Source organism: Glycine max, chromosome 2 (assembly GCF_000004515.6).
Source record: "Glycine max cultivar Williams 82 chromosome 2, Glycine_max_v4.0, whole genome shotgun sequence".
Classification (NCBI taxonomy): Eukaryota; Viridiplantae; Streptophyta; class Magnoliopsida; order Fabales; family Fabaceae; genus Glycine; species Glycine max.
In genome coordinates, this window is record NC_016089.4 from 33,587,319 (window position 1) to 33,614,327 (window position 27,009).

The 27,009-nt window shown below is 37.0% G+C and overlaps 1 protein-coding gene across 1 annotated transcript; it reads left to right on the top strand.

The window, feature by feature from the left end:
• The first annotated feature begins 5,960 nt into the window (after nt 1–5,960).
• Nucleotides 5,961–6,704, top strand: LOC102669332 (uncharacterized). The gene has a single exon (XM_006575937.1). It carries the CDS (start codon nt 5,961–5,963, stop codon nt 6,702–6,704), a length of 744 nt encoding a protein of 247 aa, XP_006576000.1.
• The last annotated feature ends 20,305 nt before the right edge of the window (nt 6,705–27,009 follow it).

The following is a 27,009-nucleotide window of genomic DNA, read 5'->3' on the forward strand; positions in this document are numbered from 1 at the left end:
TTTTGTTGGTTTTGTTAATTTGTTAATGTTGTTAGTTTCGTCGGATTGTTAGTTTAATATTTTGGGTCAATTTTGTGTGCATGTACGACTTTGCATGTTTTTCTTTGAATTATAGGATATGTTCAAGAAATGGGTAATTGTTTTGAAAATAAAAGTTTTTGACATTTTGTGACTTGAAATCCTTGATTCTCCTCTACATGTCATGATAGTTTTGAAAGCTCAATTTGAAAGTGATGAGTTTACCTTTGTGAGAATTTGAGCCATCCATCATCATAATCATTTGGTGTGTTTTGCCCCATTGATTGCTTGCACAATAGGCTTGGCTTGATTCTTGTTGATGCGTCCTAATTCACATGCATATTTGGAAATGATTGAGGCAATTTTGTTCTTATAAGCTTCTAGCCAAATGGACTTACCTTGAATTAATTCCTTTGATAGCCCTTTTGAGCCTTGTTTCCCCTTCCTTGTTTTGAAGCTCACTACAAGCCTTAAGTGAAAAACCATGATATCACCATATCCTTAAGGAATTTTGGAGCTTTGGAATTGTTTTGGGAATAAGTGTGGGGGGGTTTTGTTTCATTGGATAACTTGTTTTGTTGGTTATACTTCATGATGTATTTTGGGCCATACTTGATGTACATTGTATATTGGTTAAATGTTGGACATGCTGAATGAAATGTTGTTTCTCAAAGGATATAAAAAAATAAAAAAAAAATAAAAAATTCGAAAATGAAAAAGAAAAGCAATAAAGTTGAGTGAATAAGATCTTAAATGGCAAAAGAATGACGAGACTCTTGGTTCTACTCTTTATGTTTAAATTTTATCCTTACTTCTTTTTATTTTCTTATTTTTTTCTTATTATGCACTTATTCCCCATTGCTCCTCTATTCCTTTGAGATTTAGCCACTTATTCCATATTTTTCCATATCTTGTCCTTGGCCCCATTACAACCTTAAAAGACCTTTTGATCCTCATGTGCTTGTGTTTATGGGTTGATTGTCAATTTTAGAATCTTGCCAAGTTTATGTGGTGTTTGTTTTCATGGCTGCTTTGAGGGTAAATAGTAGCCTAGACACTTGAGAGATAGAGTGTATATCTTGTGAGGCTTTATCACTTTTCATTCTTGAGCTGATTAACTATTTTGCCATGATTGGGTTGCTTGGATGATTTTCATGAATGTCTTGACTTTTCAGATCTCCTTATGTTAGATGTTACCCATTACTTTCATTCCTTGATGTTCATTGAGAAATATGTGAATGTTTTCATTTGTCTCTCTTTGATACCCTTGGATTTTGTTCTTTGTTTCATTTTGCCCAGGAGTGCAAAAGGCTAAGTATGGGGGGTTTTGATGTGCCATCATTTTCTTCTATTTTCTAAACCCTTTTTGCACCATTTTAATTACTGATTGGTCTTAATTGTCAATTAATTAGGCAATTTTATTATTTGGGCTCATTTAGCTAATTTGATGTTTTTAATCTGATTTCAGGAATTAACGAAACATTGGGCTTAATCCGGATTTTGGTTATGGACTTGAAGAGGGCAAATTAAGCAGCGCTTACCTTAGTTAATTAGGAAATTTCGCAATTTTATTTTATGTTGTTCAGCGTTTATTTCGTTTTGGGCCAGAGTATTGTAATAGGGCCCAGTGACTTTGAGTGACTCTTTTTAAATAGCAGCCTTGGGATTCGTGCAAAGCATTCTGTTATGCTATTTTCATTATTCAGAGCTTTGGTTTTAGGTTTTCACATTTTTCTGTTCCCTTGTTACGGTTTTGGTTCTTAATGCAAATTTCCGTTTTCTGCTTCTAATTACGAGTTCATTCTTGCTTCTTCTTCTACTTTCATTTACGTTTCTGTCTCATTTACGTTTTTGTTCATTTACGTTTTTGTTCATTTACGTTTCTGCTTCATGTTTCATTTGCGTTTTCTGTTTGAATCCATGGAAGGCTAGATTTTCTGGTGTTGTTTCCTTTTGAGGACGAAGCCCAACTCTCTTTGAGGTTTCGCTTGTAATGTGGTTTCCTGGCAGTTTTCCCTTCATCAGTTATCCCAAATTCGTGAATATTAATCAGTGCACGCTTCGTGTTCGATTAATTGCCTCTGAGCCTAACTTGCGTTCATGCTTAATGGACGAAGGGCTAACTGGTGTATGTGGTGCCTAATCACGTATTGACAACCCTAAGTTGATTTTCGCTTAGTAAATTGAAATAGGGTTGGATTAAGTGGTTGACTGTTAGGGACGAATTCTCCATAACCCAGGATAAGAGAATGGCTTCTGAATCAGAGGAAACAACCCGTTTTTAATATTAGTAGTTTCGTATCCCAGTTTACTTGTTCTTCTCTTTAATCACAAAACAAACAAACCCCCCCAATCGTTACTGTTACTGCAAGTATATTATGAACATTTGGTTTGTCACTGCTCGTTGGGAAACGACCTAGGATCACTTCCTAGTTACTGCATTTTCATGTTTATTTGATTCGGGTACGGCCTCGATCACTTATGTACAAGCACAAGTTCAAATTAATAAGGTTTGACAGAAGGTTTTCTGTTTTTTAAAAAATTTTCACTGCAGCTTTTTGAGAAGTTAAAATGGAAGCATCTTTATTAATTACAATTGAAGTATATAAGTTGGTTTTAACATATAGGAGATAAGGTTTAATTACAACAGAGAGTGGTTATTCAAAATAACATTGATGAAGGTGGGGGATGGAGAGAAAATTAGATTCTAAGGTTTATTGCAGAATTTCATATGAATGCTTCATTTCCTAAGGGACTCAATTCCTCATTCATTGAAACCAGTATGCAACATTTTACATGAAACACCAGTATATAACATTTTAAAGCAAACACCACTATATAATATTTTAAATGAAACAACAATATATACATACTAGTTCCTACATACGTACCTGGAGTTGCTATAACCCAAACGACCTTCAACAACAATGTCAATTAAAAGTAGTCTATGATAACCTGAAAAAAAAAACCAATGGTCATGGACATGGCTGACACATTTGGAGAAGGATTTTGGTATTCATTTCAACCAATGGTCATCCAATATCAGAGCAAGATTTAATCCTTTAAAAGAAATGGAAGCCATTAAACCAAAGTCAATACTCATGAATGCTAGAACATCCATCAAGAATGATAACAAAGCAGTAATTTAAATTAAATTCATGTTAGTTTTTCTATTTTATGATCACTCCCGATTCAAGACAAAATCAATTACTAATTATCATGTATTCTTTTCCAAAATGGCCTCGGGACCTGCGGTTGGTGTCTGCCAATACTGTCACAAGAAAATTGTCTCCTTTGTGAGGCAAGGTTACTAATCCTATTATTGAATCTTTTTAAAAATGTTATCCACTAGTATATAGACATAGCATAAAAGCTTCAAGTTGAGGAAGACACACATGTGGAGGACAGCCAAAGAGGTAGGTAAGGGGCTTTTAGAAGTTAGGACAACCTCCCACGAGTACCTAAGCACATGACAAACTCGTGTTGCTGTGTTGGCTATCACCACACACTACAGAAACAAAACAATCATGTAAATGCAAATCGTACGCCACAGACTCACTCTCTGCATAATGTAATGTATATATTTTCCTTTCAATTTTCATCTTTGTTTGATTTTCTTCCCATCCCATGTGGTGTGCAGCAAGAGAGAACCCCTTAGGTTGCTCCTCAAATGCTTATGAATCTCTTTTAAGGCAAAAATCTAGAGCTAAGTGGTTAAAAGAAGGGGACAACAACTCAGCTTAATTCCATAAACTTATAAATTTCAGAAGACATTATAATGGTCTTGAAGGAATTCTCATTCATGGTGTATGGATTCCGAACCCCAATGAAGTTAAGAATGAAGCTGTGAATTTTTTTCCTCAACAGATTCACTGAACAATAGCTTTTCAGACCCACCCTTGATGAAGTACATTTTTCTTCAATTAACCAGAGGCAGAGGGAGGAATTGATTGCTCCTTTCTCGGATCATGAGATCAAAGAAGCAGTGTGGAGCTGTGGTGGGGAAAAATGTCCTGGACCTGATGGATTCAACTTCAATTTCATTAAAGAATTTTGGGGAGTGCTGAAAACTGACTTCAGAAGATTTGTAGATGAATTCCATGTGCATGGCAGCTTCCCTAGAGGCAGCAATGCTTCCTTTTTGGCTCTAATTCCCAAAGTTAAACACCCTCAGTCCTTTAATGATTACAGACCAATCTCCTTGATTGGGTGTATGTACAAGGTGATAGCTAAGTTATTAGCAAATAGACTGAGGCATGTTATATCTGTCCTTATTGATGAGAGACAAACAACCTTCATCAAAGACAGACACATCCTTCATGGCATATTAATTCTCAATGAGGTGATTGAGGAAGCTTGTAGAAGCAAAATGCCAGTTATGGTCTTCAAGGTGGATTTTGAAAAGGCCTATGACTCAGTCTCATGGGCTTTTTTGGATTATATGCTGCAAAGAATGGGCTTTTGTCCCAAATGGAGACAATGGATTTCTGCCTGCCTCAATTCAGCAACCATGACAATGTAATTCAAGTTATTTCCACAAGCTCATCAACTATAACCATAGGACCAATGTAGTAAATGGAGTGATGATTGGAGGGTCATGGGTTGAGGAACCAAATACAATAAAAGAAGCAGTCCGCAATTTCTTTGAGAGCAGATTCAGTGAGCCCGATTGTGATAGACCAGAAATTAATGGGGCAAATTTCCGAAGTATTGGACAGCAGCAAAACGCAATGCTGGTTAAGCATCCCCAGGCCCTCAATGACTTCAGGCCTATTTCATTAATAGGTTGTGTCTACAAGATCGTGGCAAAGATTTTGGCAAATAGATTGAAAAAAGTGCTGCCGGATGTAACTGATGAGAGACAAACTGCATTCCTAAAGGGTAGGCATATGTTGCATGGTGTGCTGATTGCCAATGAAGTTATGGAGGAGGCAAAAAGGTGTAAAAAACCTTGTTTGGTGTTTAAGGTAGACTATGAAAAAGCCTATGATTCTCTCTCATGGAAGTTCTTAATTTACATGATGTCAAGACTAGGTTTCTGCCCCAAATGGCTACAATGGATCACAGGATGCCTCCATTCAGCCTCCATATCTGTTTTGGTTAATGGAAGCCCTACTAGAGAATTTTCTCCGCATAGAGGTCTCCGACAAGGAGATCCTCTTGCACCCCTGCTGTTCAACATTGCTGCTGAAGGTCTTACTGGCCTAATGAGAGAGGTTGTGGCTAGAAATCACTATAAAAGCTTCGCTGTGGGGAAATATAAGGAACTCGTCAGCATTCTACAATATGCTGATGACACTATTTTCTTTGGGGAGGCAACAATGGAGAATGTGAGGGTTATCAAATCAATTCTCAGAGGTTTTGAGCTAGCTTCTGATCTTAAAATTAATTTCGCAAAAAGCCGCTTTGGGGCAATCCTAATAGCGCTTCCTATATACTTTTTCTCATTTTTCAGGGTTCCCAACATTGTAGCAGACAAGCTAGTCAAGATCCAGTACAATTTTCTTTGGGGTGGAGGCCTGGAGCAAAGGAGGATCGCCTGGGTAAGGTGGGATACAGTTTGTCTTCCTAAGGAGAGAGGAGGTTTAGGTGTAAAAAAACTTGCGGAAATTCAATATAGCATTGCTTGGCAAGTGGAGATGGGAGCTATTCCACCAGAATGGACAGTTGTGGACTAGAATATTGAACTCAAAATATAGGGGGTGGAGAAATTTAGATGAGGAAAGAAATAACAGCTTACACTCCCATTGCTGGAAGGACCTAAGGCAGCTCAATCAAATAGAGGAGTCAATAGAAATAAAAGATCAAATAGAGTGGAAGGTGCGCTATGGAGACATGACCAGATTTTGGGAGGACAAATGGTTAGGAGGGACATAACTTTAATGGACAAATTTCCTACGCTGTATCAAGTTTGTAACCAACAATAGCAAACTATCAGCCTCATGGGAAGCCACAAGGAGGAAGGGTGGGAATGGAATTTCAATTGGAGGAGAAACCTATTCGATAGTGAAGCTTCAATTGCTGCCGAATTGCTAGAGGAAACAGGACTGATATCAGTTCAACAACATGGAGCAGATTCTTGGATTTGGAAGCAACATTCGAGTGGTATTTATTCGACCAACACTGCTTACAAGTTTCTGATGGAGGAAATAAGGGGGGATCCAGTGGATGGGAGTTTTGTGTTTCTGTGGAAGCTTAAGATACCACCTAAGGCAAAGATATTTACCTGGCGACTCATCAAAGACCGCTTACCGACGAAGCTGAACCTAAGAGGGAGACAAGTGGAGATAACTGACCCAATGTGCCCGTTATGCAACAATTCTGAGGAGGATGCAGCACACCTTTTCTTCAACTGCAGCAAGGTCCTCCCCTTGTGGTGGGAGTCACTTTCATGGGTTAAGTCAGTGGGTGTTTTCCCCAAAGAACCCATAGATCATTTTATGCAGCATACTATAAGGAACGCTACACGATCAAAAGATATGAGATGGAGCTGCTGGTGGATAGCCTTCACAAGGACCATATGGCAACACAGAAACAACCTGGTATTTGATAATCAAACTTTTAACGCAACTAAGCTGATGGATGAAGCACTTCTTCTTCTATGGTCCTGGCTTAAAGCAATGGAAAAAGATTTTGATACACATGTCAATCAGTGGTCCTCTAATCTGGCAGATGCCTTTATTTAATCAGAAAGGGAATGTACTGGACTTAGATCATAAATATTGAGGATATAGGAGTTAAGAAAGGCTTGTTGGACTTAGACAAATGGGCTCAGTCAAGAATGTATATGAAGTAATTATGTAAAGGATAAATCCTTTGAAGTAGGAATATGTTAACCTCTAGAGAAGTGAAAAGGTGTACTAAGACTTTACTTTTCTTTTGAAAATGGTCCATTACTTTTTTAACTATTGATTATATAATCAATAGTTATTACTCTGTAATATTGTTTTATAAAGTACAGTCCATGCTTTAATTAGAGGAGCTAAATTCATAAAGAATAAAGAAATTCAATTTAACAGTCCAATTTCATTGTTATGAAATAAACTTGTGTATTTTTTTTGTTGCACAAAAAACTACAACAGCTGGTCTGAAAAAAAACACAAGTTGCTACACACTCCTATAACTCAAGCCATTTAAGCCACTACAATTGATTAATTGTATAAGAGCTTGGGATGTGAATGGAATCAAAAATTCAAATTTCTATTACTTTCTTTATACCAAAAAGAGAAAACTCTTTCTCTCTCTTTTTCACACACACACAAGCCTATTTAAATAAGCATTTATAACAACTGAAATGCTATTCTTTTATTTATATTTGTTGATATGATAGTACATTTATGTCAATATTAAAGCCAGAGCTGCGGGCTATATGTTCCTCCTTGCAACCTCCTCAGCCCCCTCACACTTTGAATAAACAAAGAAAAGAAAAATGGGTTGCTAATGCTGGGTAATTAATATTCCAGCAGCACCCATACATAAAACACTTTAACATTTAATGCAAACACCCCCCCGATTTACATTTATATTAATTATTAACCTTACTTTCACTTTTACTTTTTCTTACCTTGGAATTCCAGTGGGGTCGACCTCTAAAAGTTGGAATGTTTGGCAGCCTCTAATCAGCAAGTTTGAAACTAAACTAGCAAAATGGAAGCAGAGATGCCTATCTATGGGAGGCAGGATATCCCTCGTCAATTCTGTCTTAACAGCCCTTCCTATTTACCTATTGTCTTTCTTTAAAATTCCTAAAAAAGTGGTGCATAAGGTAGTATCTATCCAGAGGAAGTTTTTATGGGGAGGAGGCTCTGAGGCAGCCAAGATTGCCTAAGTTAATTGGGACTTTGTGTGTCTTTCCAAGAACAAAGGAGGGCTCGGGATTAAAGACCTGTCCAACTTTAATGAAGCCTTGCTTGCTAAATGGGGGTGGGAATTGGCAAACAATCAGAATCAGCTCTGGGCTAGAGTCTTGATATCCAAATATGGAGGGTGGAATGCACTATGTTATGGCAGGGACAATGCACATTTCTCTCATTGGACTATATTTTTGTAGTTGGGTTTGGCAGAATCTTCCTTTGTAATTATCTATTATTTTCAGTACACCTAGTACTGAAGCTTTATTAATACTATCTGATTTTTGCAGTGCAAAAAAAAAAAACACTAACTAAAAAATGGATTAAAGAGGGGGACAACAACAGCTTCTATTTCCATAAACTAATCAATTACAGCAGGAGGACAAGGGGTTATGGACTGGTGGTTGAAGGACAAAGGGTTCTAGCAACTAGTGGAGCAACAATGGGGCAACTAGTGGACCACAATTTTGTCTTGTATTTTTTTAATCCTCTCTTCAGTACACCTAGTACTGTATTATATATAATACTACTGATTTTTGCTGTGCAAAAAAAAACCATACAAGAACAAAAAATGTTATTCAAGAAATTGAGGCAGCTACCACATTTTTAGAACATACAACAAAGATTCATATTCATCCACATTCAGTACATTGTTGGAAATGGAGAGCAGAACCTAATGGATACACAACAAGGAGCGCATACCTTTTGATGCAAGGAGAAGCAACTTAGGAAAATAGTGAGCAGAACCTAATGGATACATAGCTTTCCAAGCAACACTACCTGCATTCCAAACCCTAGCTAGTAGTAGTAACTAATTAAGAAACTAACTAACAATCTATAAGAACAAAGAGCACAAACACCATGTACGCAGAAGCACAAACTTACAATGAAGACATGAAGCTTACCTCGAACACAACAGCGACAATGCCGGCGAGATTGTACCTCAGGTGAAATGTACCTCAGCTGACCACAAACACCATGTACTACCAGTCAAATGTACCTCAGGTAACCACCAATTCGCCAATCCTTGCACCAGAAACCAAAAAAGGTCCTTAGCTTAACCACGAGTTCCAGAAACAGACCTAGCACGATCACGCTCTTTAGTTCAATAGAACAACACAGGTAGACGAAGCGTACCTGTCACGGTCTTCAGTGCAATGGAGAACAACAGCCTTCGATGTTAACAATGCAATGGAGAAGAGAGCGCGAAAGGGTTCACAAAGAAGAAGAAAACGCGAGAAGGTAAACGGAGAAGAAGGGAGCACGAGCGAAATAGGTCGCGTCAAATACAATTTAAAATGTAAGTTTAACATCGGTTTTCAATAAAACACCGATGTTAACAAATTGATGTCAACGTTAACATCGGTTTTATTTACAAAACCGATGTTAACTGATTATATGTTAACATCGGTTTTCTGAAAACCGATGTTAACGAATCGACTATAACATCGGTTTTTTTCAAAACCGATGTTAACGAAGCGACGATAACATCGGTTTTATGAAAACCGATGTTAACGTCACTTCGTTAACTTCGTTACCATCAGAGTTATTCTAAGTATTGTAGCTGCAGAGAATCTTCAGTTGGAGCAGTTAGATGTTAAAACTACATTCTTGCATGGGGATTTAGAGGAAGACATCTATATGACCTAATTAGAAGGTTTTGAAGTGCCAGGCAAGGGGAATCTTGTGTGGAAACTTCATAAAAGTTTATATGGCTTGAAACAAGCACTGAGGCAGTGATACAAGAAGTTTAATGAGTTTTTGAGCAACTCGGGATTCAACAGATGTGACATGGACTATTTTATCAGGGAGTTGATAAATGATGGAGACTTATCTTTGTTGAAGATCTTAGGATCAGAGAATCTAGCAAATATGTTGATTAAAGCTATTACAACTGACAAGCTGAGGCTTTGCATTGCCTCATTTGACCTTCAAGGATGATTGAAGATGAAGGTGCTACATTAGGTAAAGAGTCGATGAACTCATTACTTTCAAGGAGCTGCTATAGTTTAGAACTTAGACCCCAAGTAGGAGAATTATTAGAGTTTTGTGGTCTTAGTTCCTTTGTCCCACATTGCCTGGTTTGTAAAAACTTGTGCCTCATTAGAGTTATATATAGAGACACCTTGTAAGCTTTAAAATAAGCAAGTAATAAAAAAGTTCTCTTTTTTCTCCTCATTGTTGGATCAAGTGGCCTCATAATAATTAAGAAGGGGGGGTTGAATTAATTATTAATGAACCTTTAGTAATTAAAAATCTAATCCTTCTTAGGCTTTTACTATGTTGTTAAGAAAGTAAAGATCATAAATAGAAATTTAACCAAAAGTAAAACCAGTAATTAAAGTGCACATCGGAAATTAAAGAGTGTAGGGAAAAAGAAGACAAACACAAGAGTTTTATACTGGTTCGGCAACAACCCGTGCCTACATCCAGTCCTTAAGCGACCTGCGGTCCTTGAGATTTCTTTTCAACCTTGTAAAATCCTTTACAAGCAAAGATCCACAAGGGATGTACCCTCCCTTGTTCTCTTTGTAACAACCTAGTGATGTATCCTCCACTTGAACTGATCCACAAGAGATGTACCCTCTCTTGTTCTCAGTTACAATAACCCAAGTAGATGTACCCTCTACTTGTACCACAAAGGATGTACCCTCCAATGTGTTAAGACAAAGTTCTCAGGCAGTTAGTCCTTTGAAACTTTGTGAAGGGGATACAAAAGATATCTCAGGCAGTTAGTCCTTTGAAATCTTTTGTATAAGGGAAATGGAAGAATCAAAAGAATTCTCAGACTGTGTCGTTTTGAATTCTTTGACAAGGGAGAAGGGAGACACAAAAGAATTCAGGCGGTTAGTCCTTTGTTCTTTTGGAAAAGGGAGAAAAGAGACACAAAAAGAATTCAGGCGGTTAGTCCTTGGCAAATTCTTTTTGGCGAAGGGAGAAAAGAAAGAAAAAGATGAATAGCACAATTTTGTTTTCAAGGTTTGGAAAACCAGAAAACTTAAGAAAGATTTTTGCAAAGAAAGAAGAAGAAGAAGTTGAAAAAGATGTTCAAAGAGATTCAAAGGTTGTAAAAGAATATGTGGAAAAGTTTTTTGTAAAGGTTGTAAGTTTTTTTTTTAAAATGTAAATCAAGGTCTTGCTTTTATAGACTCTTCAAGTCTGGTTAAGAAAACCATTGGAAGAGTTACAACTTTTAGAAAAACCTGAAAACCATTGGAAGAGTTACATCTTTTGATTTTTGTTCAAAACTTGTCACTCGTAATTGATTACCAAATCCTTGTAATCGATTACATAAGGCTTTTTATGAAAGGATGTGCCTCTTCACAATTGAATTTGAATTTCAATGTTCAAACACACTGGTAATTGATTACCAATATCTTGTAATCGATTACACCATTTTGAAATCAATTGGAACGTTGTAAATTCAATTAAAAGCTTTTGAAAACAAACTTTGCCACTGGTAATCAATTACAGGAAACTGGTAATCGATTACCAAAGAGTAAAAACTCTGGTAACTTAGAAAATTTTGTGAAAACTCTTTTGAAAAACAAAATTGTGCTATGTTTGTTTTTTGAAAAATCTTTTCAATACTTCCCCTTGTGATGTCTTCTTGAATTCTTCTCTTGAAACTTGAATTCATCTTTTCTTGAATCTTGAAATCAAACTTCTCTTGAACTTGAACTTGAATTTGTTGACTCAACCTTGAAATCATTCTTTGGGCTGTTTGTCATCATCATCTTTGTCATTATCAAAACTTCTTGAATCAGCGTGATTCATCATCATGAAGCTTGCTTCTACACTTATCCTTTCTCTTCGTCTAATGCCTTAAGGTTTTGGATTAGAGTGTGGCGTCAGGTCTCCTTATGTGGTGGCTTATGATCCACAGGTGTAAATCTCCCTAGTGTTTCCTCCCCTCGAATCTCCCCAACAATTGGTATCAGAGCTGATGGTTCGAATTGGTGACTGACTCAGATGAGTAAGATGGCAGTGATGGATCTCAGCCTTGGGGATCCCTTGTATCAAAAGTCTTCCACTCGAGGGGGAGACTACCATGTGGAAGAGACTCTCACTCGAGGGGGAGATGTGTTAGGTTACAAGTGTGAGGTGAAGTCCCACATCTAGTAGAAGTAGAAAGGTTGAGCACCATATAAGTGAGGAGAAGACCCATAAACCTGAGCCTTAAGGTTTTGGGTTAGAGTGTGGTGTCAAGTTCACTTATGTAGTGACTCATGGTCCACACGAGGTGTAAATCTCCTCGGTGTTTCCTCCCCTCGAATCTCCCTAACAATTGGTATCAGAATCGATGGTTCGACTTGGTGACCGGCTCAGACGAGTAAGATAGCAATGATGGATACTTAGCCTTGGGGATCCCTTGTATCAAAAGTCTTCCTGGCGATGAGTTCAGGCAGCATTGTCTCTTGCTAGGCTCAGCGCACGATTGGCGCCAAGCCCAAATCCACTTACTTGCGCTAAGCGCAAGGGTGACGCTAAGCACGACGTCGCAATTTCAAAGCCTATTTAAGCCTGAATTGTCAGAATTAGGGTGAGGAATTTGGAGACCAGAGCTACATACTTTTGCACAGAATTCGAGATAGTGCTCTGGAGGCAGCAAAAAGGAGCAGTTATACAGAGAAGCCGAGGGTTCTACATTTTTAGAGAGATTAGTGAGTGTTAGAGTGATTGTGAGGTGCCAAGAAGAGGAGGAGGGATCCCCCTTATTGTGTAAGTAACAATTGTTCTGTATTCTCTATCCCATTTGTGTTAGGGTTTCTGTGTAAGGCTAACTAAACACCCTAGTTGGAGATTTCTAATGAACAGTTGATGTAATTACATTTCATATCTAATTAATTGTGTTTTGTGTGTTTAATGCTTTTTTCAATGCTTAATTACTACATGTTCTTGGCCTGATCACCCACTTATGTGTACTGTTAGGTGACTTAGGTTAATTACTATAGGGGGGAGTTACTTATGCACGACAGGGTTGTATGTATACATGATTTTGATGATGTCAAAAGAAGAATCAAAACAAGGCTTATTTGCTTTAAGATTAATACAAGATTGTTTCAACAAACAAAGACTTGATTCAAGATTTCTTCAAGATCAAGCCTTGCCTCAAAACGAAAGGTTTCAAGTCATCCAAGGCACATGTAATCGATTACCAAGGAACATGTAATCGATTACCAATGGTTTGAAAGTGTGTAATCGATTACCAATGGTTTGAAAGTGTGTAATCGATTACCAGAGACTCTAAACATTGGGAAATCAAATTTTAAATGAAGAGTCACAAGTGTTCAAGAAAAATAACTGTGTAATCGATTACACTAATGCTATAATCGACTACCAGAGAGGATGCTTCAGAAAATCTACCAACAGTCACATCTTTTCATTGGATTTGTGAATGGCCATCTAAGGCCTATAAATAGGTGACTTGGGCACGAATTTTGAGTAGAGAGTTTTTGCTGGTCCAAAATGTCTTATCCTCTCAAAAGAAAAAGAAAGATATTTCAAGGGAACTTCATTGTCAAAGGCTCTCTCAAGAACTCTTGGGCAAACACTTGCAAATCCATTAAGAGTTCATCCATGGATCTTCATTGTAATATTCTTCTCTTGAAGAGAGAATTCTTCTTACTCAATGAGATTGATTAAGGGACTAGGGGTCTCTTGAGTTGTAAGGATTCCTGAACACAAGGGATGGGTTGTCCCTGTGTGGTTCAGAAGTTGTAAAGGATTTTACAAAGATAGTGGAAATCTCAAGTGGGTTGCTTGAGTACTGGACATAGGGATGGAATTTTCCGAACCAATATAAAATTGTGTTTGCATTCTCTCTTCCTTTATCTAATTTATTTTTGTGTCTTGCATGTTTAAAGAACATGAATAAATTGATTGCTGCTTCTTCTACATTCTAAGCCTATCCCTCTTAAGTTATTAAGGCCACAAGGTCTAACAAGTGGTATCAGAGCAGGATTCTTGTATAAAGTTTAAAAACTTCAAGAATATGGCCTCATCCAACTTTCCATTTCCTGAGGCAAATTCTATCAATAGGCTCTTATGTTCAATGGTGAGGGTTATCATTATTGGAAAACCCAAATGCAGATCTTTATAGAAGCCATAGATTTAAAGATATGGGAAGCCATTGAATTTGATTCCTTTATTCCTACAATGGTAGAGAGAAATGCAACTATATAAAAAAACTAGAGAAGAATGGAATGATGATGAAAGAAGAAAGAAGAAGATTCCTATTTAGCCCCAAAATGCTGAGTGAGATCAACTTGTGTTGGATCGAGTGGCCTCAGAATAATTAAGAAGGGAGGGTTGAATTAATTATTCCTAAACCTTTACTAATTAAAAATTACTCTTTTTAAGGCTTTTACTTAAGTTGTTAAGAGAATAAGGAGTAGAAGAGAAACTTAACAGAAAGTAAAAGCGGAAATTAAATGCACAGCGGAAAGTAAAAGAGTAGGGAAGAAGAAGACAAACACACAAGAGTTTTTATACTGGTTCGGCAACAACCCGTGCCTACATCCAGTCCCCAAGCGACCTGCAGTCCTTGAGAATTCTTTCAACCTTGTAAAAATCCTTTTACAAGCAAAGATCCACAAGGGATGTACCCTCCACTAGAACTGATCCACAAGAGATGTACCCTCTCCTGTTCTCAGTCAAACCCAAGTAGATGTACCCTCTACTTGTACCACAAAGGATGTACCCTCCAATGTGTTAAGACAAAGATCTCAGGCGGTTAAACCTTTGATACTTTGTGAATGGGGATACAAAAGAATTCTCAGGGGGTTAGTCCTTTGAATAATTTTGTATAAGGGAAAGGGAAGAATCAAAAGAATTCTCAGACTGTGTCTTATTGAATTCTTTGACAAGGGAGAAGGGAGACACAAAAGAATTCAGGCGGTTAGTCCTTTGTTCTTTTGAAAAAGGGAGAAGAGAGACACAAAAAGAATTCAGGCGGTTAGTCCTTGGCGAATTCTTTTTGGCAAAGGGAGAAGAGAATGAAAAGATGAATAAGTTTTCAAGGTTTAGAAAACCAGAAAACTTTGGAAAGCTTTTAATACAAAGAAGAAGAAGATTTTCAAAGAGATTTAAGGCTTGTAAAGGATTGTAATAGAATGATTGGAAAAGTATTCATGATTATTTTTAAATGCAAAACAAAGCCTTGCTTTTATAGACTCTTCATGTCTGGTCAAGACAACCATTAGAAGAGTTATAACTTTTAGAAAAACTTAAAACCAATTTGAAAAAGTCAAAAACCATTTGAAGAGTTACACCTTTTGATTTTTTCAGAAACAATCACTGGTAATTGATTACCAAATAAGTGTAATCCATTACACAAATCTTTTATGTGAAAGGATGTGACTCTTCACATTTGAGTTTGAATTTCAACGTTCAAAGGCACTGGTAATCGATTACCAAAACATTGTAATCGATTATAGCTTTTTGAAATTAATTGGAACGTTGTAAATTCAGTTTGAAAACTTTTTTAAATCACTTTTGCTACTGGTAATCGATTACAACAATCTGGTAATCGATTACCAGAGAGTAAAACTCTTTTGTAAACATGTTTTGAGAAAAAAACCATGTGCTATTCAATTTTTGAGAAAATCTTTTCATATTTATCTTGATTAAGCCTTTTCTTGATTCTTGAATCTTGAGTCTTGAATCTTGATCTCTTGAATCTTGATTCTTGATTCTTGAATTCAACTTTCCTTTTGAATCTTGAAGTCTTCTTGATTCTTATCTTGAACTCTTGAATTGTTCTTGATTTACTTGAGTTGTTCTTTGATTGATCTTTGATTCACTTGAGTTGTTCTTTGATTGATCTCTGAGCTTTTTGTCATCACCTTTGTCATCATATTTTGTTATCATCATTTTTATCATCAAAACTCCTTTGAATCATTCTTGATTCACCATGAAGCTTTGCTTCTATAACTTGGGCACATGAGATTTAATTGTCCTGTCTTCAAAAGAAGAATGAAAAATCTGACAAGAGGAATTTCAAAGAGAAGGAAGAAAAGAAAGGATACATCACTTGGAAAGATAATGTCATAAATTCTTCAAGTGATTCAGAGAATAAAATCATAAGTCTGGGTATCATGATGAAAGACTATGAAAACAGAGAAGAGCAAAGTTGATACATTGATAGCAATTTCTTCAAACACATGGCATGCATCAAAGTTTATTCATATTTCTCACCAAGATAAATGGATATGTGATTTATGAAGACAACAAACAAAGGCCACATTTCTCCCTAAGAAAATTGACTATGCGATTTATATTTTTTTCTCGTTTTGTTTTGTTGTTGCTCCTAACCTACAAGTGGTTGTCATCGTCAAAAAGGGGGAGAATGTAAATCATGAAGATTGTGATGATGTAAAAAAGATCAAGCCTTGGATAATGATTTTCATCATCAAAAAGGGGGGAGAATGTAAATCATGAAGGTTTTGATGATGTCAAAAAGAATTTGCTTGACAAAAGGGGAGAATGTGAATCATGCAAGCTTTGATGATGTCGAGAAGAAATCACATGTTTGTCATCATCAAAAATGGGGAGAATGTGAATGTATGTATACATGATTCTGATGATGTCAAAAGAAGAATCAAAACAAGGCTCATTTTCATTAAGATTAATACAAGATTGTTTCAACAAACAAAGCCTTGATTCAATATTTCTTCAAGATCAAGCCTTACCTCAAAACGAAAGGTTTCAAGTCATCCAAGGCACATGTAATCGATTACCAATGGTTTGAAAGTGCGTAATCAATTACACATCATATGTATTCGATTACCAGAGACTCTGAACGTTGGGAATTCAAATTTTAAATGAATAGTCACAAGTGTTCAAGAAAAATAACTGTGTAATCGATTACACTAATGTTGTAATCGATTACTAGAGAGGATGGTTCAGAAAATCTGCCAACAGTCACATCTTTTCATTAGATTTGTGAATGGCCATCAAAGGCCTATAAATAGGTGACTTGGACACGAATTTTGAGTAGAGAGTTTTTGCTGGTCCAAAATGTCTTATCCTTTCAAAAGAAAAAGAGAGATAGTCCAAGGGAACTTCATTGTCAAATGCTCTCTCAATAACTCTTGGGCAAATACTTGCAAATCCATTAAAAGTTCATCCATGGATCTTCAATGTAATATTCTTCTCTTGAAGAGAGAATTCTTCTTCCATTCTTCTTACTCAATGAGATTGATTAAGGGACCAAGGGTCTCTTAAGTTGTAAGAATTCCTGAACACAAGGGATGGGTTGTCCCTGTGGGGTTCAGAAGTTGTAAAGGATTTTACAAAGATAATGGAAATCTCAAGTGGGTTGCTTGAGTATTGGACGTAGGCACAGAATTTGCTAAACCAGTATAAAACTGTGTTTGCATTCTCTCTTCCCTTATCTTATTTATTTTTGTGTCTTGCATGTTTAAAGAATATGATTAAATTGATTGTTGCTTCTTCTGCATTCTAAGCCTATCCCTCTTAAGTTATTGAGGACACAAGGTCCAACAAGGGTGACCTCGACACTTGCTGCCTAGTTTTCCTAAGTGAGATTGTCATGTGGACACACTTAGGCTATTTCCTAATAAATGGTACTACATTTCATTTTAGAGTTGAGTCAAGTACATGCATCATTCTAAGCATAATAGATATAAATTATGGAAAAGTTGATGACTAGTTTGTTAAGTGTATGTTAAACTAGTGGGTTATTGAGAATGATTATGGTGATTGTTATTGTTTTCTTTTTAATCAATGTCATTTGGTGTTTGTTGATATTTTATAATAAACTCACCCTTGCAATTTTTGTACCATGTGATTGGTGCTTGTGATGGTCTCAAACTTTCATTCGTAGGAGCAGATGAGCAGCAGTAGGTGACTTAGAGGGAAGTCTATTGTTGGAACCGCCAAGCTGACATGATAACATTGGAATTTATTTTGGGGGAGGATTGTGGTTTTGTTATTAACTCTTCCTTAGTTGGTTCCTTGACTCTTTTTGATTGGGCATGTAAGTCTCAGTTTTAGATATATGTAAAAACTAAATTATGTTTTGACATTTGAATGATGTATAATGGTTTAATATGTGTGTGTCTGTGTGTGTGTGTGTTTATTCACATGTTTGTGCGTTGCTTGATGAATGTATATCGCAAAAAAATTGATCATCATTTTCATAATCAAATTAATCACGCTTTCACTTAAAATTGAAATATCACATTTTATAGTAGCGATGAGGCGCTGGTTTGAATGGAGAATTGAACCTAAAAGAAAGTATGGCCTTTGTGGTCGATCAGGAAAATAAAGTAGAAAAGAGGAAGTCTTGATTAGTGAAATGGGTAGCTTAGTTGAAAAAGAGAACAAAGGGATGGCCCTTACAGCATCGAAAGAGTAAACAAAGCGAAAAGTCAAAAGAGTTTGACGTTGAGGCCAATTCGAATAATGATGTTTTTCTAGGTGCCTTTGAGCAAGGCTAGATCATAGGTAAACCTTTAGTAGAAGATGATGAAAGACTTGATTGTATCTATGACAATTCACCATTGGGATTTGAAAAGTCCATGTCTCCACCAATAAAAAATATGGAGGCTCAAGACCTCTTGATGAAGTAAATTTGGGAGATGAGGCTAATCGAAAACTAACTTATATTAGTAAGTTTCTTGACGAGGATGTCAGAGGGAAGATGATTTCCTTGTTGCCTACACTGCTAGAAAATAGGCTTTTTACATCGGTTATTAACTGAAGTTGAAACTACCGATGTTAAAGTATCAACGTTAACATCGGTTGTTTAAAAATCGATGTTGTTTTTACCAAAAAAGAACATCAGTTTTTCTAAAAACATTGATGTTATCTGGAAACAATAGCATTGGTTTTCCTAAAACCCAATGTTGTTTTTTCTATCCCAAAAACCGATGTTGTTGTTTCCTGACAATGTTGTTTTTTTGGTTTTTTTAATATCCTATTTTTTCTTAATTACCAACCTATAATTATTCATATCACAACTTATCATTCAAAGTTGTAAAAAAAACGCATAAAATAAGCCATGCACCAAAAGTTATTAACAAAGCATATCATGCACCAAAAGTACTTTAATATTCCACAAAAACAGTTATAAACATTTACAAATTGCTAATAGTAGAGTGGTAATGTACTTTAATTACAAACAAATCCAAAATAAAACAAAGTTAGAAGTTGCATTTGGGAACTCAAATTTTGAACTCAACTATAATATGAGTTCCAGCTTGCAAATTCTGTGATTGTGTCATACCCTAATTTCATTCGAGGATGATCATTTTCAAACATTTGGATTCTTGCCAGCTAAATTGAGCTGCTTAACACCAATTGTCGGGCATTACATAAGGTTTTTCGACGTTTCGGAAGGAAATGTGTAAAATACTCAAAAGGAGGGCAAAAGCGTCACTTTTGGAGCCTTTTTTCAGCCCCTGAGCCACCTAGATAACTTCATGACGGAGTAACCCACTCGCCTGGGCGAGCAAGGCTGCTTCAAAATGAAGGTATCAGCTCGCCTGGATGAGCTACCTTCTGCCCAAATTCCTTGTTTTGAAATAAATAGGCATGGGAAGGTTGAAGTAAAGGGCCTCTGAGTTCTCTAAAGTCCAGAGGTCTAGAAAGAAGAAGAAAGAAGAGAAAACAAGGCCAAAACACTTTTGAATCACATCCATGATCGATTCCTACACCATTCTTTGGCCATTCTTCATCGTTCTTCATTCTTTCATTCAGTTAGTGCTTGCTTTAAGGATTTGAATTTGATTTATGGACCCTTAGGGGTCTCCTTTATTGTTTGTGCATCTTTATCTCCTTCTTCGATCATCGGTAATCTTTTTATTTGTTTAAAGCGTGTTTCGACCGTTCGTTCATACTGTAATATCGTTTAATCACCGTTAAAATAAAATTAAACTGATCATTTGTGTTGTAATCTCACTTAATCACTATTTAAATGAATTTAAACCTATCGTTTATGTTGTAATCTCACTTAATCACTGTTTAAATGAATTTCAACTGATCGTTTGTGTTGTAATCTCACTTAATCACTGTTTAAATAAGTTTCAACTGATCATTTGTGTCGTAAACTCTTTTCATCAATGTAAAATAAGTTATAACCGATCATTGACACCACAAGTTATCTTAAACAGTGATTGAAGATTAATGAGCCAAAACCAAATAAAACCAACTCATAAACTTCTTCATTTTATAAAACAAAATCAAGAGATCGTTCAAAGGTCCAATGCCTTAATGATTCTCGCCTTTCAAAAATCAAGAGATCGTTCAAAGGTCCAACGCCTTAATGATTCTCTCTTTTCAAAAAAATCAAAAGATCGTTTCAAGGTCCAATGCCTTAAAATGACTTTTGTCCAGTTAAAATCAATCTTTCAAAAAAGATAAAAACGATTTAACTAACAAAATTTCAGACTTAAAGAACTACGTAGGTCTTATTTCCTCATCGCACCTGAGGATACATAGGAGTAAGGACAACACCCTTGTCGACCCCTAAAAGATAAAAAACATAAAAAAGGGAAAAGGCAAAAAAACATAAAAAGGGAAAATACATAATTTTGAAGTCATGTCTTGCACACTCGATTAGAGGTTGTCGTCCCTTGTGATGGGCACGAGGGGTGCTAATACCTTCGCCGTGCCTAAACAACTCCCGAACCCTCATTTTCAAAATCCGCAGACCAATTGTCTTTTGGTTTTTCTGACGTTTTCCTCGAATAAACGTTGGTGGTGACCCCACGCATTTTCCTTCAATAGAAGACACATTTTTGGCCCATCCGAGAGGCCTTTTCGTGCCCCCACTGGAGGGTAGGTTGCGAAAGATGGCAACTCCGCTGGGAACTTGTTAGAGAGTTAGGCCATTCAGTCGGTGTGCAATGTTTTTATCATGACTTTTTCTTTATTTATTTTCCTGTTTATCTTTTGTTTGTCCATATTTGTACATAACCTTTGTTATGTTATTGTGTTTGGTGTGTGTTTGTCTATCAATTACATTCACAAGTTAGAAGTATGTTTTCTACGTACATGAAACCTTCACCTTGCACACACATTGAGATATTAGGCCCTATGCCCGGGTCTATGTGAGCCATAAGGAGTGGAGTTCGATTTGTGGTCATGTTGGGTCTCCGACTCGCTTGATGACAGTGAAGCCTCATCTAGAGTTTTTCTCTTTTAGTGATGCATTGTCGCTGATAGTCCCCATCGCCACATTGTATTACCTAAGAGGATGATATCTCTAGAAGCCAGTAAAGTTACTTGAAACCACCCTTTGGAATTGTCACTAGAAGGGGACTTTTGGATCTTTTCCATTACATTCCTCAATTAAGGGGCACATAGCAAACTTACTCTGGCATATTCCATGATTGTGTCATGCATCTCTTCATGGCATCGTGATGGGCATATCATTCCTGCATTTATCATATTCATGGATTGCATTTTGCATGAGTAATTGCATTATCATGCATCTTCATTCAACATGCTTTTTGTTCTACAAACTGCATACCTTTTCATGTTCACTCATGCATAGTCCTTGCATTTTCCTCTACAAAAAAGGGGGGAACAAAAAAAAACAAAAAAAAAGTCCCAATGAAGCGTCAAAGTTCACACCACATTCTTAGTTACATGTGTTGGGTACCATGATGATAGCTATAAACCTACCATGTTGGGGTTATACACTCATTTCTCTAAAAAATTGATTGAAGATCATGTGAACAATGGTGCTTAATGCATGATTTACTACGAAAATGATGCTTCTTTGGGCATCTCAATCTAATAATTGCATTTGCCATAGCATAAGTATACCCAAGTCATTCATCTCTGAGGTGTTGTCGAACTATTGGCGATCAAAATTGCTATTCCTTGGATTATGGGGTTGAACCAAGCACATGTTTTAAAGGAAAGGTTCATCAAGTTAAGGTCAAGTATAGAAGTAACCAGCTTGCAAAAGTTGGGGCAGAAGATGGATCGAGTTACATCGCTTATTTGTCTACTGCCAACGCATGATTGAGCTAAATGGTTCACAAAAAAATTAAGGACTATTGATGTCCATGTTTTACTTCCAACTCCACTTTGGCAAGATGTGATGAACCATGTTGTTTTAATCTAAATTGATTCAACCCTATGTCCTATGTAAAATTCGCCTTACTTCAACAATGCATCATTCACATACATTCATGATTTTCATTGGTTGCATTTGCCCATTGCATTCTTTCACTGCATCATTCACATACATTCATGCTTTACGGTGCCCTAACCGAACGCATGCTAGAGCTAGAGTAATGAGTGAAGTAGAGGAGGTGCAAGAATGGATGAAGGCCGACATAGAGGCCATGAAAGAGCAAATGGCCACAATGATGGAGTCCATGATGAGCATGAAGAAGATGATGGAAGTCAATGCGGCTGTAGTTGTCGCTACCAGCACCATTGCTGAGGTGGACCCAACTCCCCCATCTGGTCTCAACCAAATAAACAATTCAACCTCAGATATGGTAGGTCAGGGAGGCAAAGAGTTGGGAAGTGCGGGCAACCCCCATTTTGTGCAAGTTCAGAACAAGCACGCCTTCCCGCCTTATGGCTTATCTCCCAGCTATACGCCACCCAATATGGTGCACACTCCCGATGAGAATGTCAATAACTCCACTCCTGTGCCCATTAAGAGCCAACAACTATAATTTGATCATGCACATGTCTCTCAACCCATGGGAGAGATACATGAAATACCCCACCATAGTCCGGCCGACTTTGAGCCTCGCCTCGGATATGCCACTGAGGGGCAAGTAGTTGGTGGTGTACCCCTACCAAGCACTTTGGAGGGCCCTCAATTTCACCCACAACCTCAACCATTGCATTTTGCGGTGGGGGAGCCTCTCCTGCTATAGCGGAAAAAGGAAAGTTGGATCATATAGAGGAAAGGCTCAGGGCCATTGAAGGAGGTGGAGATTATGCCTTTGCTGACATAGAAGAGTTGTTCCTAGTACCCAACATGGTCATTCCTTCAAAGTTTAAGGTGCCCGATTTTGATAAGTACAAATGGACTACTTGCCCCAAGAATCACCTAAAACTGTACTATCAGAAGATGGGGGCGTACGCGAAAGATGAAAAATTGCTGATGCATTTCTTCCTACAGAACCTTACTGGGGTAGCCATCACCTGGTATACTAATCTAGAACTTTCTCGGGTCCATTCTTGGAAGGACCTAATGGTTGCCTTCATTAGGCAGTATCACTACAATTAAGACAAAGAAAAAGAGGTGAGAGGAGGCTCCATCGACTAGGGAATAAGCCATGGAAGAAGTAACTTCACCACCAAGATGAGCCTTGGATAAGAAGCTTGGAGAGGATGCTTCAATGGAGGAAAAGAAAGAGGGGGAGAAAGAGAGAGGGGGAGCACGAAAATGAAGGAAGAAAAAGGGAGAGAAGTTAAACTTTGAGTTGTGTCTCACAAGACTCTCATTCATCAAAGTTACAACAAGTGTTACATATGCTTCTATTTATAGACTAGGTAGCTTCCTTGAGAAGCTTTCTTGAGAAAACTTCCTTGAGAAGCTAGAGCTTAGCTACACACACCCCTCTCACAACTAAGCTCACCTCCTTGAGAAGCTTTCTTAAGAAGATTACTAAAGAAGTTAGAGCTTAGCTACACATACCTCTCTAATAGCTAAGCTCACCTCCTTGAGATGAGAAGCTAGAGCTTAGCTACACACCCCTTATAATAGCTAAGCTCACCCCCATGATAAAATACATGAAAATACAAAAAAAAAATCCCTACTACAAAGACTACTCAAAATGCCTCGAAATACAAGGCTAAAACCGTATATTACTAGAATGGCCAAAATACAAAACCCAAATGAAGGAAAAAAACTATTCTAATATTTACAAAGATAAGCAGGCTCATACTTAGCCTATGGACTCGAAATCTGCCTTAAGGCTCATGAGAACCCTACGGCCTTCCCTTGGATCTCTAGCCCAATCTACTTGGAGTCTTCTATCCAATGCCCTTGCAGGGTAGGATTGCATCATTCCTTCCACCTTGGAAAGGATTTGACCTTAAATCTTGAGCTTCTTCCTACTTTGGGCTCCTTCCCTCAACACCTATAAAAAGAACAAAAACATATGTATTAGTGGTGTTTGGTATGTTGAAGTAAGGTAAGGTCTGAAAACCCATTTCCTGGGCATCTTCACATGAAGAAACATTGTTTCTCACCATCTCAATGAGTGGTGCTACAAGTATAAAAAAATATGGTACAAACCTTTTGTAAAAGTTTGTTAAGTCATGGAAGCCCCAAATTTTTCTTATACTTGGTGGAGTGGGCCACTCAGGAATGACCTTTGTTCTCTTAGGGTTCATGGGAAACCCTTGATCACTATTTGAATAATTAAGAAAAGTATCGCAATAAAACATACCTTTTTCTGTATTTTCATATTGATTATTCCTACCAAAAATTATGACAAACCTAAGGTGTCCCACATGAGTACCTAAGTTTGTATTGAAACTAAAAATAAGAACAAACCTACCTAATGGGTCCCTATGTACACACACCATGAAGATGTTAGGTTAGGTGCACGAGTGATTTTACAGAGAGGGTTGGACCACTCAAAACATTCATCATACCACCTATTTTAGGGACTTGGTGCCTAATAATACCTATTTTGGGCACCAACAAAGCACAAGGATTGAAGCTCTTTCGAACCAAACCCTCATCCAACAACTTCTTTACTTGAGGAATAAACTCAAGCCCAAGAGGTGTGGCAATGCTAGCAAGTGTATTTTTACAAAAGAGAAAATATGGAGGTTGTCTAAGAGGGAAATTTTATTTAATGTTTGTCTTTATTGTAAAATGAGTTTCCTTCTTAGCTAACCTCTTGGAGGAGACACTTACCTCCTTACACTTCTCTTTAACCACTAATGGTTGTCCTTCTTCTTGGGGGTAGATTTCTTCACTAGAGGAAGGTGAAGTAGTAGCCCTATCTTGGCTACTATAAATGTCTTGGCCCCTCATAATCATAGTTTTTTGTGGTAGGGCATTGAGAAGTAATGTGTCCTCTTCCAAGACATTTAAAGCACTTTATAGAGCTAGTTTTCTCTTACATACTAGCCTTAGGGGCTTGCTTTTCTATTGTCTTCCCCTTATCATCTTTGGGCTTAGAAGGTGTCACCCCTAAGATGCCTTGACCTTGGTATTTCTTTGGATAAGAGTGAGAGCCATAAGATTTTGATGTAGACTTCTTTTTAAGTTGTTGCTCTACCCTTATATCCCAAACTAAGTTAGCCTCTATATTGTCCTTGCCATGGAAGTATGGGAGGTTAATGTTAGCCTCTTGAGGCTTTCTTTCCTTTTCTCTTCTATGGGAGTGAGGTCTAAGATGTGACCTATGCCTTCCTTCGTAATAGTCACGAAGTTCTTCACTTAGGCTCTTGCAAGAGTTATGACTACTATAGGAGGCATGTTTTTCTCTTTTCATTTCTTTCATTATTTTTCTTCTTTCTTCCTCTCTTATTTTCTTTCTTTCATCTTGACTTATTTCTTCCATTCTTTTTTCCTTTTTATTTTCTCTCTTGTTTTTCTTTCCATAACTTGAGGGAACTCAACTCATCTAAGATTCTAGATAAAGGGTCTTTATGACTAGTACCCTTGCCATTAACACTAGATGAATGATGAATCATGTTGGTTCCTAAGTTGTGGTTCTTTCTTGTTGGAGGTTTGAAAACAAAAGGTAAAAGAAACTATGGTTGAAACTAGCCAAAATAAACACTAAAAGAGGTGTGAAAGATAAGGTAAAAAACTAATTGGTATAAGGAAAGCTATCTAGGCGGTTTGACAATGGAAGGTAAAGGAAATAAGCTATGAAAGTAAGCAAGAAATGTAACCTAGGAGAATCCTAAGAGTGTTTGGATGACCACATTCAAGGTTCCCAACAAAACACTCACTATCCTAAGGAAAAATTGCCTAAAATTATTACACACAAATGGAAGTTTGGTAACCTATTGGAGGCTCCCAACAAACTTCCATTGAAATGCCTTTTTGTTACAAAACTTGAAAGCAATGAAGGTAAGTAAATTGCATATTACAAAATTACAAAATGGTCCTCAATTTTGGTGGTTGTTCTCTCTTTGGTGATTCACTCAATTTGGAGTGCTTCTTAGTCTAATAGCTCTTAAGGTGGTTGGCCCCTTTCTTCTTGACTCAAATTCTTCAAGGGATGGCACCAATCCTCCTTCCAATTCCCTATATGGCAACCCACAAACAAGGAAACAAAGAGACAAGCAATAACCAAAGACCAAAAAAAATGAAATGAAAGCTAAGCCAATGGAGTTTTAACAAGACAATTTTTCAAGGATTACTCAACAAATACAGCAATGAAAAGGGCATATAAGCAAGCTAGGACTCAAAGAGAAACTTAGAATGGCTCTAGAGTAGAGTAAAAAAACTATTAAAAAAAGACTCAACAAGCCTCTAGCTTTGGCACTTGTTTTCACAGTAATTGTCAATTGAAATTTTGGAACTAAGATTGGTATAACATAGGCACCAATTATAGAATAAATTTTGAGCCAAAACAACAAGCAAACTTCCCTTTCATTTTTTTTCCTGGATACTGATTTTTCTGCAAACTTGTGTGATTTTTTAGTATTTTTTTTCTTTTATCCAAATCACTTGGTTCTTTTTTTATAACCTTTTCCCAGATGTCTAGCAAATTCTGTAAAAATTTCAGCTCAAAATTCAAAATAACCAATTCTCAGTAATTTTTACAACTTTGTATGTCCAAGCTACCAGCACCAGCGATTTTTTTTTTAAGCATCGTATATTGATTGCATTGGGCTTACTTTCAACCTTCCTATGTATGTTGAACTCACTGGGATTGTTTACCACAGTTTTAGAAGTTCAATATTCACTTAGGATCAACATTTCAGCCAGCAATTCAATCACCAAAACTCAAATTCACAATAGACACAATCATAAGGAAACCTAAAAGTTCAAGAAAAGGTTCACAATCAAAGACTCTAAGAATTTTGCATGAACATGTTAAGGACTAATTATCATGAAAGATTTGACTCAAATCAAATAATAGGCTAAGAGAATTTCATACACTCATGAACAAATGAGTTCGACAAAGAATCAAGAAAAATAAAATTTAGCACAACATAA

Coding starts and splice junctions, on each gene's coding strand:
- LOC102669332 (XM_006575937.1), top strand. CDS start 5,961: ATGGGAAGCCACAAGGAGGAAGGGTGGGAATGGAATTTCAATTGGAGG.